General features: G+C 45.3%; 1 protein-coding gene across 5 annotated transcripts in view; it reads right to left on the reverse strand.

Moving 5' to 3' along the window:
* PARD3B (par-3 family cell polarity regulator beta) overlaps positions 1-16,828 on the reverse strand; it is a 777,127-nt gene extending 760,299 nt beyond the window's left edge. For 4 of the 5 annotated variants that reach the window (XM_083154120.1, XM_083154119.1, XM_083154122.1 and 1 more), the window contains exon 1: positions 16,194-16,827. In XM_083154120.1, coding sequence (XP_083010246.1) covers positions 16,194-16,313 — 120 coding nt within the window. In that variant the 5' untranslated portion in view covers positions 16,314-16,827. Of the gene's footprint in view, positions 1-16,193 lie in introns of all 5 variants that reach the window. The other variant, XM_083154121.1, reaches the window with a different exon arrangement.
* Between the last annotated feature and the right edge of the window lie 1,372 nt (positions 16,829-18,200).

The following is an 18,200-nucleotide window of genomic DNA, read 5'->3' on the forward strand; positions in this document are numbered from 1 at the left end:
GAGGCATGTAATCCGTGCAAAGCAACAACTACAACATACACCCCATACACCCCAGCAGCAAACATAACATACATTGCACAATAGCGCTGCGAGGGGGCGGAGGCGTGTAATCCGTGCAAAGCAACAACTACAACATACACCCCAACAGCAAACATAACATACATCGCACAATAGCGCTGCGAGGTGGCGGAGGAGTGTAATCCGTGCAAAGCAACAACTACAACATTCACCCCAACAGCAATTTTACAGCAAAACCGCCACCGCACAAGTACGCACTCATCATGCAAACGTTTCTTGGAACTAAAGGCACTTTTACGCTATATGCCCACATAACGCTAACTAAATTACAAGACGCGCCATATAAGATACAGCACGCGGATTTGGATATGGCCCTCGATAGCGCCAACATGCGAAATATACCTTGGAGCCTATTTATTCCTCCCAGCTGCTAAATGTGCAAATTATTATTATTCCTTCCTAAAACCACACGCCAGAGGGTATTGTGCCATCCACACAATGCGGCAACAACAGAAGGTCGCACTGAGTGGCAGCAGAACACAAAGACACTTCTAAAGGTACGCATTGTATTGTGCGCGCTTATCTGCCGCCATACCTTCGTGAGAGGAGGTTAAGGGTGGACAGAAGCCATCATTTCCCTAAATGGCTCATTTCACACAAAGCCATAATTAATCATATTATGTAGGCCTCAAATAATGGTATAATACTAATCTTCTTCCCCGCCGCTTTTATACATAAAACCCCCTATTGTCCGCCTCCGACAGTAACGAGGACAGAAAGGAGAATAAAGTTACCAAGGGACAATATTGAAATGATAAAGAAGCGGAACATTCAGTGGGGCGCAAACACATTATCACGCGACAGACGTCTATTATGGGGGAGACGATCAGCATTATACCCTTGTAGCGTATACTTTGTATTTGGTTCTGCTTATTGCACTAGGTTTACAATCCATATATATATTATAAAGCGAACATTGTTCCTGCTTTCCACCGATATATAAATGTTACACTGATGTGTCAGTAACGACACTGCACCAGGTCACCAAGGTGTGGAACAGGTTGGGGTACAGGTGGTGGATCCCCGGCTTCCTCCTATGTCTCATCCTCATGTGTGGGACAGTGATTGCATGAGGGATATTGTACGCTGCGTCACACAGCAATCCATGTACAACACAATGGGAGACATGGGGATGATCAGAATACGGACGCTGGCAAGCAGAACATTTAGGAGATATAGATTATACATTTACACACACTAGTAGGCCCGCTCGAAGCAAAAGCTTCGAAAAGCTAGTCTGCTACCTTCTTTGTTTGTGCATGTGTGAGAAAGAGATGTAGTTTCACTTTCGGACAGCAGATGGGAGTGTTTCGGAGACTCACGGACAATAGACATACATATATATAATACAGCATATATTAAAGCCGGTCCCTTGGTGGCACATAACGGATTGCAGCTGTCACCTCTGTATCGCAGCCACTTATGTACTAGGATTGCAGCACGTCTGGACAAACCTGTGCGGTTGTCTGTATAGCACCAATGTTATCGCAGAACATTCCTGCCCCAGTGCTGACAGCATCCTGCCCGGTATCTGCAGTGTATCTACAGGAGATGTATAGGACCAGGCACCGCTGGAAGTTATCGGCGATGTTTGTAATACAAACCTCACTAATGTCACATCAGGAGAACAAATTACTCTGACATAAGAAATCAAGTGTAGCAGACAGTGACAGGGAGCCGCCAAGTCTGCCCCAAGGACGATGGAGTCTTCTAAGTACAAGTGTTCCCAACAGCTACTGTATATATAGCAACTGCTTCACACTAATAAGTACTATATACATTATATAACTTCTTCTATCAGTATTACATGTTCCCAACAGCTACTGTCTATATAGCAACTGCCTCACACTAATAAGTACTATATACATTATACAGTATAACTTATTCTATCAGTATTACATGTTCCCAACAGCTACTGTATATATAGCAACTGCTTCACACTAATAAGCACTATATACATTATATAACTTCTTATATCAGTATTACATGTTCCCAACAGCTACTGTCTATATGGCAACTGCTTCACACTAATAAGTACTATATACATTATATAACTTCTTCTATCACTATTACATGTTCCCAACAGCTACTGTCTATATAGCAACTGCCACACACTAATAAGTACTATACACATTATACAGTATAACTAATACCCCTTTTACACCAAGCCATAACCCAGGTTGGACCCAGGTCGGACCCAGGTCAGCGTTGGTGTAAAAGGGGCCAACCCAGGTCCAGTGACACTGGTCTCATACCCAGGTCCTGACCAGGGTTGAACACTGGTTGGACCTGGGTCGTTGGTGGTGTAAATGGTCCCAACCCAGGTTTGGACATCCGGGTAGTGCCAAAAGGATACCAGAAGTGCTGGACGCCTTTCCACAGTGCGCCGCAGTGGCAAAAGACAGCAGCCAGGAAGGATATGGGCAGTGCACACAAAAATCATAATTGGATGCAGTATCATTTATATTCTTTTTTTTTGGGGGGGGGGGGAGCACATGTGAGATTCGGTCAGCTGCTGCAGGGGAAGGGGCTGAGGAGAGCACATGGGTGATGCTGCACTTTTATACCACTATGTATGTTTGAGCACTGAATAAAACTTTTTAAAAAATATTTTACAAAATAAACAAACCAACATTTTTCAATGCTAACTTGTCATGTCTTTTAATTTTTATTTTAAATCATTGAGGGAAGGTTGGATGGCAGTTTATCTGTCCTAAAATGGACATTTTTAATGTCATCCATAGGGAAAAGTGGTGCTGACCCAGGTTAAGTGTAAAAGGCGCAGACCTGGGTCACAGTGCTGTGTAAATGGGGTATGAAGCTGGGTCCAACCCTGGAAATGCCCGTGTTCGAAGACCAGGGTCCGACCAGGGATTTTGGTGTAAAAGGGGTATTATTCTATCAGTATTAGATGTTCCCAACAGCTACTGTATATATAGCAACTGCTTCACACTAATAAGTACTATATACATTATATAACTTCTTCTATCAGTATTACATGTTCCCAACAGCTACTGTATATATAGCAACTGCTTCACACTAATGAGTACTATACACATTATATAACTTCTTCTATCAGTATTACATGTTCCCAACAGCTAATGTCTATAGCAACTGCTTCACACTAATAAGAACTATATACATTATATAACTTCTTCTATCAGTATTACGTTCCCAACAGCTACTGTCTATATAGCAACTGCCTCACACTAATAAGTACTATATACATTATATAACTTCTTCTATCAGTATTACGTTCCCAACAGCTACTGTCTATATAGCAACTGCCTCACACTAATAAGTACTATATACATTATATAACTTCTTCTATCAGTATTACATGTTCCCAACAGCTACTGTCTATATAGCAACTGCCACACACTAATAAGTACTATACACATTATACAGTATAACTTATTCCATCAGTATTACATGTTCCCAACAGCTACTGTATATATAGCAACTGCTTCACACTAATAAGTACTATATACATTATATAACTTCTTCTATCAGTATTACATGTTCCCAACAGCTACTGTATATATAGCAACTGCTTCACACTAATGAGTACTATACACATTATATAACTTCTTCTATCAGTATTACATGTTCCCAACAGCTAATGTCTATAGCAACTGCTTCACACTAATAAGTACTGTATACATTATATAACTTCTTATATCAGTATTACATGTTCCCAACAGCTAATGTCTATAGCAACTGCTTCACACTAATGAGTACTATATACATTATATAACTTCTATCAGTATTACATGTTCCCAACAGCTACTGTCTATATGGCAACTGCTTCACACTAATAAGTACTATATACATTATATAACTTCTTATATCACTATTACATGTTCCCAACAGCTACCGTCTATATAGCAACTGCTTCACACTAATAAGTACTATATACATTATATAACTTCTTATATCAGAATTACATGTTCCAAACAGCTACCGTCTATATAGCACCTGCTTCACACTAATAAGTACTATATACATTATATAGCTTCTTATATCAGAATTACATGTTCCCAACAGCTACTGTCTATATAGCAACTGCTTTAGACTAATAAGTACTATATACATTATATAACTTCTTCTATCAGTATTACATGTTCCCAACAGCTACTGTCTATATAGCAACTGCCTCACACTAACAAGTACTATATACATAATATAACTTCTAATATCACTATTACATGTTCCCAACAGCTACTGTCTATATAGCAACTGCCTCACACTAATAAGTACTATATACATTATATAACTTCTAATATCACTATTACATGTTCCCAACAGCTACTGTCTGTAGCAACTGCTTCACACTAATAAGTACTATATACATTATATAACTTCTTCTATCAGTATTACATGTTCCCAACAGCTACCGTCTGTAACAACTGCTTCACACTAATAAGTACTATATACATTATATAACTTCTTCTATCAGTATTACATGTTCCCAACAGCTACCGTCTGTAACAACTGCTTCACACTAATAAGTACTATATACATTATATAACTTCTTATATCAGTATTACATGTTCCCAAAAGCTACTGTATATATAGCAACTGCTTCACACTAATAAGTACTATATACATTATATAACTTCTAATATCACTATTACATGTTCCCAACAGCTACCGTCTATAGCAACTGCTTCACACTAATAAGTACTATATACATTATATAACTTCTTCTATCAGTATTACATGTTCCCAACAGCTACTGTCTATATAGCAACTGCTTCACACTAATAAGTACTATATACATTATATAACTTCTAATATCACTATTACATGTTCCCAACAGCTAATGTCTATATAGCAACTGCTGCACACTAATAAGTACTACAGGTTGAGTATCCCTTATCCAAAATCCTCGGGACCAGGAGAATTTTGGATAACGGATTATTCCGTATTTCGGAATATTTTTATATTTCAATGATGTATTTTGAAGTATCTTGCATTTATGCTGTATAAACACATAATATACACACAAATATATTTTATTACCACATAAAATACACACAAATATATTTTAATTGTTCAAAAAACAAGGTTTCAAAACGTGAAACAAAATGTGTGTACTATCTCAGCATTGAATTTGAATGCCAAGCAATCATTGTCTTGCACATATATAGTGCCAGTTACATATCATGTCCCCAGTGATGCTGTTACAAATGTCCCCAGTGAGTTTTTAGCAAAAAAAATATTTTTTTTCACTTTCTGGAATGTCCTTATTTCGGAATAATTCGGATAACGGATATTCGGATACGGGATACTCGACCTGCATATACATCATGTCTTCATAAAGGTGTACAGGACCAAAACACGTTGGCAGAACCCGATTGAGCATTAATATGTTTTACAGATAATGGTCATATGCATTATGGATTATTTTACTTACATTTAATTTTTTTTCTATTTGGTATTTTTGGATATTAGACTTTTTTTAAATTATTGTGGATTAGGGACCCTCTTCATGTGGAGGAGGGTCTGCCCCTTTCCTTGTTTTTTTTTTTTAAAAAAAACATTCCTTGGATTTGTGGCATCTCAGAAAAATCTTTGAAAGAAAACTCTCTTTTTGATGTAAATACACCCTGATGTGCTTTACAGTGCTCGATCTCGTGTGAGTAATGGTACGCTACATCTATTGTCTAAGCTGAATACCACTAGAAACAGTGACATTCTGATGAGGGCTTCATTCCATTCTTGGAGAATATATATATACACACACACAAACACAATATGGACCTCGTCTTGCGCTAGAAATATAAATATTAGCTGCTACTCCGATAAGACTCCCCTGTTAGTGAGAGTCTGGCAAAAGGTACAAGAAAAAAAAGGGGTTTTTATCGGAGAGCGCTGAGCTTAGTACCACCTAGTCACTTTAGTACAGATTTCTTTACTGAGTAAGACACCAATCACATTTATAACAACAATTCATTGTCCCCTTCCCGAATGAAACGTGGAATCCGTTCAAGGTAAAAGTTCTTTATTGAAACCCAACGCCTTTCGTCAGAACGACTTCTTCAGGGGTTAGACAAAGTATTTCAAATGTATGGTCTATTCAGCGATTAGAATTCATACAGGATAACGATAAAATCAGTAGAATGTAAAAAAGGTGAAAGCCAGGCTGGCTTAGTCATCAGATGTGATTTGGGAGTTTTTATTCCTGTGGGAATGGAGTCCTTGAAATTAGAGCTCACAGGGCCCCTAAATTGATGATTCTAGGGGAAGCCGTTTTAGCTTGGTGTGATGAATAACACCTGTGGGGATCAGATCCCAGACAACTGGACACTAGGAGTCGCTAAGGTGATGACTTTATCGAGGGAAGCCCGTCTAGCTTTGTATATTGTGCAGTCTATGGTGTGATCCTAGGATATAGGGTCCACCATACCAATATGGTGGAGAGATTGGGAAAGGCCACACCGGCCTCGTGTATTAAAGATTCCCGTAGGGAAAAAACGATCCTCAGAAACAGGGCTCACAGGGTCATGTTACTACAGATAAACTTTCCAGATACCAATAGAGAATTAGATAGAGTGATTCGGACTGGGATATCACCTCTCAAATAGTCACCAAAGTGTAGCAAAATTCCAAGCTCCTTCACTGGCTGACGATCGACCGTCGATATCCATCACTAGCGACTCCTAGTGTCCAGTTGTCTGGGATCTGACCCTTATAGGTGTTATTCATCACACTAGCTAAAACGGCTTCCCATAGAATCATCAATTTAGGGGCCCTGTGAGCTCTAATTTCAAGGACTCCATTCCCACAGGAATAAAAACTCCCAAATCACATCTGATTACTAAGCCAGCCTGGCTTTCACCTTTTTTACATTCTACTGATTTTATTGTTATCCTGTATGAATTCTAATCGCTGAATAGACCATACATTTGAAATACTTTGTCTTACCCCTGAAGAAGTCGTTCTGACGAAACGCGTTGGGTTTCAATAAAGAACTTTTACCTTGAACGGATTCCACGTTTCATTCGGGAAGGGGACAATGAATTGTTGTTATAAATGTGATTGGTGTCTTACTCGGTAAAGAAATCTGTACTAAAGTGACTAGGTGGTACTAAGCTCAGCGCTCTCCGATAAAAAAACTTTTTTTCATATACATACATATACATAAATACATACATACATACATACATACATACACACACACACACACACACACACACACACACACACACACACACAGCTACATGTGTGGATAACTACTCATAAGTGGGGTACAACATCCTGTTTGTTTGCATAACGGAAATAAAGATACCTGTATATGCTTTCCACTTCTCAGAGAGGTGAGCGAGGTACGCTGGACGGAATAACTAATAACTGGATAAAAGAACCCGCTACATGTGTGTATAAATACTCGTTCATTGCGAGTGTTCTTTCACCGGACTGAAAGATACCTTTATGTCCCTCATATAGAGCTGTGCGAGGTACAAGTATTGATACATCATCAGCCTGCCAACCTAGAATCTTTGTTTCTCATTTAAAAAAATGATCACTAACAATGAAGATTTTACACTTCTTTTTTTTCCTTCGTGTTTTTTCCAATATCTTTTGAGCAGCATATTTCTCTTTAGGCAGATGATCACTGGCTGATCTCCTGGACACCACAGGATCCATAGCTGAAAAGGTAGATGTGGAGTTTAAAGTGTATCATCATCCATGTGCCAGCTTCTGTCTGTGTCAGCAAATGTGTGTGTGGCCTTGTCTGACACTGCCCGTGTGTCCGTGTCCGCACCCGTTTGGCACATGGTGAAGTTTTGTTTGGTTTTAGAAATATTCAGAAGCTACCGGAGATGGCAGAACCGGCCGCCTGCTTCTGTGACATCACAAATTTGGCGGGAAAAAAAAATATTGTATGTAAAAAAAATGTGAGTGATCCAAACGGAAGAAACCCAAGAAAACACAAAATCTATACATAATAAACCAAATATAAAAGTAGAATGAACCAATTTGTACAAAGCAAAAACATACAAATAACAAAAACAGATATTTTATCAAATAATATCCAAGCAGCAGTTAAAATAATCGAAAATAAACATTTATATTTGGTTTAAATTTAGAGAAAAGCCCTGAGAGAATTCTGTGGTCGTAAATATATCAGTTCACATTCACATTAGGGGAAAATAATGCCCCCAGCACCTTCTCCTCCCGAAGGGCAGAATTTGGTCAGTAGTCCGTCATTGTGGCGCCCCAAGAGGATGACACGCTCTTTAAGCATCCACATCATCTTCCCAGTAAACTGTACGTCGACACAAAAAAGTGATGTACTCACGTCGATCATTTGACTCTCGACCTTAACCATGTTGACCTTCTGCTTGTGTCAAACTGCCGACCCTGTTGACCTATTTCAAGAATCGACCTAAGCGCCCTGATGACCTTTAGTGGTTGAGCCCAGGGAAACGCACAAAGGCTGCGACTCTCATGGTCTGGTGCCCATGCCGACAGTTCAGCTAGTTACAGCGTGTCCAGGTGTAGCTGACAATAAGCCCACCGCCGATTGTGTATTTGCATTGCCCGCGCCCCAAGGACTGAGCACAATCAGTTTATCATCGCTGCAGCAATCTTGGCCTTTACCAGTCAGACTCCGCACCGCCCTGCCGGGGATACTGGCATTTATAGAACAAATGTACAATATTACAAGTAGACCAATGATTATTTGTGCTGGAAACAAATTCCCAGGCAGCAGCTGTTTTCGGAGAAACTAATTACGCCCTTGTTATCCCCTTTATTATCAGATCGTTACGTCACATATAGAGGTGACTCGCAGAGGCAGAACTCGCTGGGGGTTTTGGGGACCAGTATTTGCAGAGGCCCCTCTGAGGCACATTCTGGGCATCCAAAATCTAACGAGGGAGAGAGAGAGGAAACAGAAGTATGCATTGCACAACTTCTGAGGTCCTGCAGAGGGCACAGAACAGGCGGCTGCGCGCTGGACGCGCGATGTAATAGCAGACAGAATTATTTAATCAAATATTTAGCAACTCCGTCTAGCATCATTTAGTTCCTGGCCATGGGGGAATCACTGGAAGGAAACTCATTTAGACCTTATTTAGCACAAAATTCAGATTAATTGTAATCTCCAGCCGTACCGAGCCTGTCCTATGATTAAGATAATGTTAGAGAGATAAAGTGCCATTAATATCTGCTATTAGAATGGGTGTAAGATATCCTCGGGTTATTCCGTGCCCCTTAATGCCTCTATTCCTCATGTCCCCAGTGTCATTAATATACTGCTCCCAGCTCCTGGGGGACTGCGGCTGAGCAGCTAAGGGCCGCGGGGGGCATTCCACTTGACCTTTTGTGCTGGGTATTGTGTGCCATGGAGCCGGGGATGGTAGAGCGCGGTATATAGCCAGCGCTAATGATAGAATTATACGCTGCTCCTGCTGTCAGTTGCATATTAGCGCTCATCATTAAGGGACATGACAAGCAAACAATTTTCTGTTATACGGAACACATTGAATTAGTCATGTGAAGGCTGAAGGACGCGTCCAGGAAGAACATATGGCGCCCAGCGATGCGCAGCGCTCGTCACAGGGACATTCAGGGGACACAGGAAACAAATAATGCTCTGATGCTAATGTGATATATGCACAATAATGAATGCACTCGCTTGGGGGACCAACCAGAAGGTTTCAAATGGACATCTCCCGGGAAGATCCTGGTAACCAATTACGCCCAAGAAGGATCACCAATAAATATATTGATGAGCACGATTTTCTTAATTATATGGTACGCACAATAAGCACTAAATTGATGGTGAATTCACTTACCTACTACACCAGAGAGCGCTATTTCTCTCACACACACACACACATACACACACACACATATATGTAACGAGAGAAAGGAGCGCACAAATCAGCAAAGTTGAACAGCGTTTACTGAAAAAAGTGTAGGCTCACATACAATTCAATTAGCAGTAGTCAGCATATGCGGTATTCACTGTCAGCACGCAAGCTCATAGCGCGGACACCGGAGGACATATCCAGAGAACCGGCAGAGTTGTAACAGCAGCGGCGGCGGCGTTCTCCACACAAGTACTGCAGACAGATGGGATACACTGTAGCGGAGATCCGATACGTCAGGTGACCACGCCCCACCGCGTTTCGTCACGGATGACTTTACGCCTCCTGACGAAGTCATCCGTGACGAAACGCGTTGGGGCGTGGTCACCTGACATATCGGATCTCCGCTACAGTGTATCCCGTCTGTCTGCAGTACTTGTGTGGAGAACGCCGCCGCCGCTGCTGTTACAACTCTGCCGGTTCTCTGGATATGTCCTCCGGTGTCCGCGCTATGAGCTTGCGTGCTGACGGTGAATACCGCATATGCTGACTACTGCTAATTGAATTGTATGTGAGCCTACACTTTTTTCAGTAAACACTGTTCAACTTTGCTGATTTGTGCGCTCCTCCTTTCTCTCGTTACATGTGCTACTACTGAGGCCGTGACAAAGCCTTTTTGAGAGTGAGCAGCACCACATTTTGGAGAGACGGATCCACATATTTATGGTGTAACATTGCGCAGAATATATATATATATATATATATATATATATATATATATATATATATATATATATATATATATATATATATATATATACGTTCAGCTTGGCACTCCCAAAACCAAAGACAGCTGCTGTGGGTGCCTCCTGGCACAGTAGGATATGAAACAGTATAGGAATCATACAGCGGCACTCCACAGGCAAATTCAAAGGTGCTTTATAAGTGTCCCAACATTTCGGGGGATGGATACCTATCAAGGTGTACAAGTGCCTGTGGAGTGCCGCTGTATGATTCCTATACTGATAGAGAGAGATATATATATATATATATATATATATATATATATATATATATATATATATATATATATATATATATATATATATATATATATATATCTCTATCTATATCTATATATACACACACACACACACACACACACACACCCTGCCTGGAGTGTCACTCTATGCTGTAGCGCCAGTCACAGAAATTTCTTGGCCAATATGAAATATTGATACGTCACAGCATAATGACCCACTCGCCCAGAACACCCGTGAGTCTCCCGAGTGCTCCCAGCTACCTGGAACAGTAGGCCAAACTCCCGCAGCCAGCTCCCTCCCCCGGACCTCCACTGTACACCCCCATAGCCCCCTGCAGACAGAGGAAAGTGGGCTGGACGATGAAATGGTCACTCAGTGTTGCACCATCATAGCGCCCCCCCATTTGCGATGCAGGTAATATTAGCATTGTATAATGGGGGGCTGTTTAGTGATAACACTGTCCCACCTCCACACCTGTTACGGACACTTCACATTTAATAAGGAACATGAGAACGACATTAAGTCACGTGGATTCTACAGGTTTGTATGTATCAGAGCTCAGACTGGGGACAGAAATGTAACGTGAGTCACATCCACAGGTAACGTCACACTGATGTTACGTATAGTTTGGATAGTATTTAGCTCTTTGTCAATCATATTGTAATAATAATTAGGGCAGGTTTACACAAATATACAAGTTCCCTCTGTTCCTATAACCATCCTCTTGTGACATGAGTCACGCATATAAACAATAAAAAACCATAACAACTAAAAAAAAAAAAAAAAAAAAAAAAAAAAAATTTCGTTCCCTCAAAAGAAAAAATTTCTTTACGGTCAGAGCAGTCAAACTTTGGAACTCTCTTCCTGGAGAGGTGGTGTTGGCAGATACAATAAATACGTTCAAAATAAGGTTGGACAAGCATTTATTGGATAAAAATATCCAGGGGTACTAATAAGAACCATATTCTGTCTTTTACAAGGGATATGCTATTAAAACGTGGGTTGAACTAGATGGACGCAAGTCTTTATTCAGCCTTATCTACTATGTAACTATGTAACTATGTAACTAAGAGAGAGACTATAAGCATCAATTCTGACTACCACACACATTAGTGCAGAATATCAGCATCTGTTCAAGGCGGCACCCCTACTCAAAAAGTTTCTTATGGATATATCCAAAAATTAAGTGAAATGTGATCAGCTGTCCCCCTCGGGTTCTGTTATGTGGTGGGGAACAACTGTGGTTCTAATTGTCCATACATTGTATGATTGGCAGCCCCCAGGACTGTGGTACAATAATTTGTATTGGTCATGGATCCCCAATCCAAGGCACCCCTGCAAACATCCCAAGGCACCCCAGGGTGCCTAGGTACACAGTAATATATATACTCCACTAAGGCACCATAAAAGCAGCAGCAGTAGAATTAGAGTTTGTTATATAAGGTTATCAGTGGGGCAGTACGGATGGTGTAATGGTTTGTTTGTATATTCTCCCCGTACTTGCGTGGGTTTCCTCAGGGTACTCCCGTTTCCTCCCACAATCCAAAAATATACTGGTAGGCTAATTGGCTCCCAACAAAATTAACCCTAGAATGTCTGTGTGCGAGTACATGTGGTAGGGAGTATCGATTGTAAGCTCTGGGGCAGGGACTGATGTGATGTGATGTGATGTGATGTGTGTGTGTACATGTGGTAGGGAATATAGATTGTAAGCACCACTGGGGCAGGGACTGATGTGAATGTCCAAATATTCTCTGTACAGCGCTGCAGAATACGTGTGCGCTATATAAGAAACTGGTAATAAATAAATAAAGCCGGCCAGATACCATCTAATCCTCTGTCCTCTCGTATACTGGTTCTATCACACGCAGCTGACATGAATAATACATACGTGCTACAGTACAGAGAGCTGTAACCTGGATTGTAAACGCTATCCACAGAAAAAGCCATTTCAGGTGAACAGTAACTAGAGGAGATGATTTCAGGAGACACTGAGCAGCGGTTCTCCATGTGATCCCCCATGTTACAGTGAACATGTCTCCTGCGTGTCCCCATGCAATACCCTATGTAACAGGGCCTGTGTCACCTGTGTCTTCCCACACGATCCCCCATGTAACAGGGCCCCAGTCTCCTGCATGTCCCCTTGCGATCCCCCATGTAACAGGGCTCGCACCTCCAGCATGTCTGCACGCCATCCCCCATGTAAAAGGGCCCCAGTCTCCTGCGTGTCTCCACGCAATCCCCCATGTATCCAGGCACAGGCCACAGTATGACTGACAGGAAGTTGCCTATTGAGGCAGCCATCTTGGGCACGCTGCATGGGATTATTCTAGATGGAATAGGTCACACCCAGAGAAGATTACACACAATGTGGCAGTCGCAGTAGGATCCTAACAGAATGGTCAGGCCCATGTAGTTTCCACCCCATCCATGAGCGCACCAGGTGAGGCAGCCATCTTGGGCATGCTGCATGGGATTACCCTAGGTGGAATAGGTCACAAGCGCACCAGGCGAGGCAGCAATGGTGGGCACAGAGGTTACACTGTGGGAGAGACTCCATACACAGGCCCAAGGTAACACCAACAGCCCAGTCCTAGTGATATCGATGCTTGAGCACAGGTGACTTAGTTATTCTGATTTAGCAATCTGTGCTGAAGCCTGAATACCCCAGAAACCTGCACTGCCAGGGCTCACGCGGTCCGAGGCCGGAAGTGCCGGCTCTGTGAGGGTAACCTGCCCATGGAGAAGCCAACTGGGCTGCACATAGAGGTATAGCACAGTGGTGGTACATAGAGGTATAGCACAGTGGTGGTACACGGAGAAGAGCAGAAGTGGAATAAAAGACAGTTTAACACAACGGCGGGTACATGGAGGTATAGGGTACATGGAGGTATAGCACAGCGGCGGTACATGGAGAAGAGCAGAACACAGTGGCATAAAGCCCCGTACACACGGGAACCTCTGCTGGCGGAGGTAATCAGCTGGTCACAGGAGCAAGCAAGCGATCATAGGGGGGGGGGGGGGGGGGGGAATGGGAGCGCGCACCCGGCGATTTATCACCGGTGCACACTCCAATCGCTGGCAATATGGTCGCTCATATTGCCAGTGATAAATGCCCATGTGTATGCACCTTAAGTCAGTATTACACAGTGATGAGATCAATATACAAGTAATGGAATTAGATTGTGCAGTGACATTACCAGTGTAAGCTGGGTGATCAACTAACACAATGCTACAAGCATTACAGTGTGGGCCACGGTCTATGGTAACGAATGGGAGTATAACAAAAGATACATTTATAGTAAAATCTCTCCGCAGCCATCTGATAACGAGAAGCAATAGTAACATATTCTCTAATTACTTGGGGTAGAATTGAAATTCAATTTATCTGGCTACAAAACAAATTTCACAAAGCCCTTACACTTATACCAACACTGTGCCAAATAGCCTTGTATGGCGCACCACGACTTTGCGGATTACCTGCGCCAAGCGTCCCTCCAGAGGCTCTTTCGCAAAATTCGCACCTAACCCGCATCACTACCAAAACAAAAATAGAGTGCCCGGGTACCCCGGCCAGTGGCACTGAACTGGTTCCCAAACCCAAGGGTCCTGCTCCCTCCATGTGTCGCTATGCTTCATCGGTGACTTTGGGGTCTGTGGAGTGGATGTACTATAGTGGCCTGTATTATATCACTATCGCTCCATCGGTCTCACCTCTTTAACGAGGCCAAAGAGGAAGTCACATCACTGAGATGTCATTCATAATTTTGGGCACTGAAGTTGGGGAGTGTGTATAGGGCACCAGCTACCCTGTCCCAGTGTCTGATCAGATCCTCTGGGCATGCTGAGATCTCGTGTGCAGTCTGAGCCATTGGACGCCACAGCCAGGGACATCCCTAGCTCTCCTGTAGTGCATGGGCATCAATACCTGTCGCGGTCTATATCGATAGCCACAGGTGTCAGAACTGCTGACCGCCCATATACTGTGCCATCTGCGTGCCATCTTGTAGATAGCAGTGCTGATAATGACGGGGGTGCATAGTGCCACCATGGAGCATACATGGGGGGGGGGGGGTGATATCAGCTTAGATACTGGCACTAATACCTCTTCTTCCTCATAACGAGGCTTTGTACATTTATCTGTACGTACTAAGACCTGGACGGAGACAAAGTGGAGAGCGATAGAGAACCAGCCAATCCGCACCGATTATTTTTCAAACCCAGCCTGAAACATGGCAGTTAGGAGCTGATTTGTCGGTACTTTAGCCTCATTCACTTTCTCACTCTCAGCTTAGTACATAGACCTCTGGTTGTGTTGCAACAAGTGTACTAGTGTGCCCGGAACACGTTACTTCAGACAGTTGGTGGTGAAGCATCTCTCGCCAAGCGCCTCACACCTAATGGGCACATGAATGCTAGGGGCCGGGGGACACATCTGTACACGTACAGTAACACAACCAAGCTGTATCTATGAGCAGCGTCTGGTTTGGTAGCATTCCGGCTGTAACACAAGTAGGCGGCGGGGCAGGTATAGCGCAGCAGTGACACATACGGTAGTATAGGGTAACACATTTGGAAGGATGTAGTCTCAGTAATAACCTAGTTTTATTTGTACTAAGGATGACATTAATTAGTATTCCGCCTGCTATAATTACACGACATGTGAGTAACAGCGAGAGGACCGCTGTAAGGTGCGAGCAGGACAGGTGTAGCAGCTACGCCAGGACGCAGAGTAGGCAGGTGGAGCGCTCGTTAGCAGTAATACAGGTGGAATGCACATTAGGACGGATGGAATGCTCATTAGCATTAATACAGGTAGATGTAGTTCCTCAATTACCAGCTGTGTGCCACCGCAGTGATTCACCAGGCTGCCATCTGTATTATTTCCAGCACATCACAATGGGCATAACTGGCCTATATACTAATAGTGCTTCTATATACACAGCTGTACCATACGGAGGCCCACGCCAGGATACGCACATGATGACACTTGCGCTGTGATGGGTGGGTGCATCCTGTGGGTCACCTAGCAGGTGTCAGAGAGGCGACCGGACTAGAACGTAGTATAACGCAGAACATCAGGCACTGCTAGTGCCCGCAGCACCCCTCTTCCCAGTGCCCGCAGCACCCCTCTTCCCAGTGCCCAGCCCACGCTGCTGGCGATAGAACGTACACAGTAACAGGTAGATATGTCGGCAGTTGTATGGATGTCGGCAGTAACGACACTGGGAGATAAAATAGTGCTTACTTTCTCCTTGGCCTTGATGTACCTCTGCGCAGCCTGCTGGATTAGCTCCCGGATGCTGATCTTCCCATCCTTACAGGGGACCACAATCCCGGTCTTCCCAAAACACACTGTAACCTTCATCCTGGTGGGGGTCCCCAATGCCAGTCCCTGGAGGTCCCTGTGCTGCCCCCCTCCCCTCCACTGGCGGAACAGGTGGCTGTCACAGGCTCAGGTCTGGGTAATCCATAGCTGGGGAACTACAAGTCTCACACTGACCTCAGGGGAGTCCCCAGATGATGGAGCTCTCACTATGTGCCGGGGGAAGTGTTGCTGGGACTCTCCGGAGAGGCCTGGTCCCCGCCGGGCTCTGGGGGCCGCTGGGACGGTTTGTGAGGACGGGGCACAGGTTTAGGAAGTTCCCGGGCAGAGTGAGTGCGGCTCAGGCCGGGATTCCCAGGCAGGCACTGCTGCAGGCCCAGCCTCCTATGGAAGGGGGAGTGCCGGTCCTTCCCTGCCTGTGCTGCACGTTGCTGGCCCGGGAGCCGCCCCCCTCCGCCGCCCGGACACTCATGTACACAGAGAGGCGGGAGCCGGGACCCAGCGGCGGCCGGGGGAGGGAGCGGGGCCTCCGGGACCACGGCAGCTGTTACATTGTATACGTACTGACCGCAGGTGCCGCAGGGCGAGGGTCTGTGCCCAACAGGTGCCGCAGGGCGAGGGTCTGTGCCCAACAGGTGCCGCAGGGCGAGGGTCTGTGCCCAACAGGTGCCGCAGGGCGAGGGTCTGTGCCCCAACAGGTGCCATAGAGCGAGGATATGTCCCCAACAGGTGCCGCAGGGCGAGGGTCTGTGCCCAACAGGTGCCGCAGGGCGAGGGTCTGTGCCGCAGGGCGAGGGTCTGTGCCTAACAGGTGCCGCAGGGCGAGGGTCTGTGCCACAGGGTGAGGGTCTGTGCCCAACAGGTGCCGCAGGGCGAGGGTCTGTGCCCAACAGGTGCCATAGAGCGAGGGTCTGTGCCCAACAGGTGCCATAGAGCGAGGGTCTGTGCCCAACAGGTGCCGCAGGGCGAGGGTCTGTGCCCAACAGGTGCCGCAGGGCGAGGGTCTGTGCCCAACAGGTGCCGCAGGGCGAGGGTCTGTGCCCAACAGGTGCCGCAGGGCGAGGGTCTGTGCCCAACAGGTGCCATAGAGCGAGGGTCTGTGCCCAACAGGTGCCATAGAGCGAGGGTCTGTGCCCAACAGGTGCCGCAGGGCGAGGGTCTGTGCCCCAACAGGTGCCATAGAGCGAGGGTCTGTGCCCAACAGGTGCCGCAGGGCGAGGGTCTGTGCCCAACAGGTGCCACAGGGCGAGGGTCTGTGCCCAACAGGTGCCACAGAGCGAGGGTCTATGTCCAACAGGTGCCATAGAGCGATGGTCTGTGCCCAACAGTTGCCATAGAGCGATGGTCTTTGCCCAACAGGTGCCGCAGGGCGAGGGTCTGTGCCCAACAGGTGCCGCATGGCGAGGGTCTGTGTCCAACAGGTGCCATAGAGCGAGGGTCTGTGCCCAACAGGTGCCGCAGGGTGAGGGTCTGTGCCCCAACAGGTGCCATAGAGCGAGGGTCTGTGTCCAACAGGTGCCATAGAGCGAGGGTCTGTGCCCAACAGGTGCCGCAGGGTGAGGGTCTGTGCCCCAACAGGTGCCATAGAGCGAGGGTCTGTGCCCAACAGGTGCCGCAGGGCGAGGGTCTGTGCCCAACAGGTGCCGCAGGGCGAGGGTCTGTGCCCAACAGGTGCCATAGAGCGAGGGTCTGTGCCCAACAGGTGCCGCAGGGCGAGGGTCTGTGCCCAACAGGTGCCATAGAGCGATGGTCTGTGCCCAACAGGTGCTGCAGGGCGAGGGTCTGTGCCCAACAGGTGCCGCAGGGCGAGGGTCTGTGCCCAACAGGTGCCGCAGGGCAAGGGTCTGTGCCCAACAGGTGCCGCAGGGCGAGGGTCTGTGCCCAACAGGTGCCACAGGGCGAGGGTCTGTGCCCAACAGGTGCCATAGA

This window comes from Crinia signifera, chromosome 7 (assembly GCF_055691185.1).
Source record: "Crinia signifera chromosome 7, ASM5569118v1, whole genome shotgun sequence".
In the NCBI taxonomy this organism is placed as follows: Eukaryota; Metazoa; Chordata; class Amphibia; order Anura; family Myobatrachidae; genus Crinia; species Crinia signifera.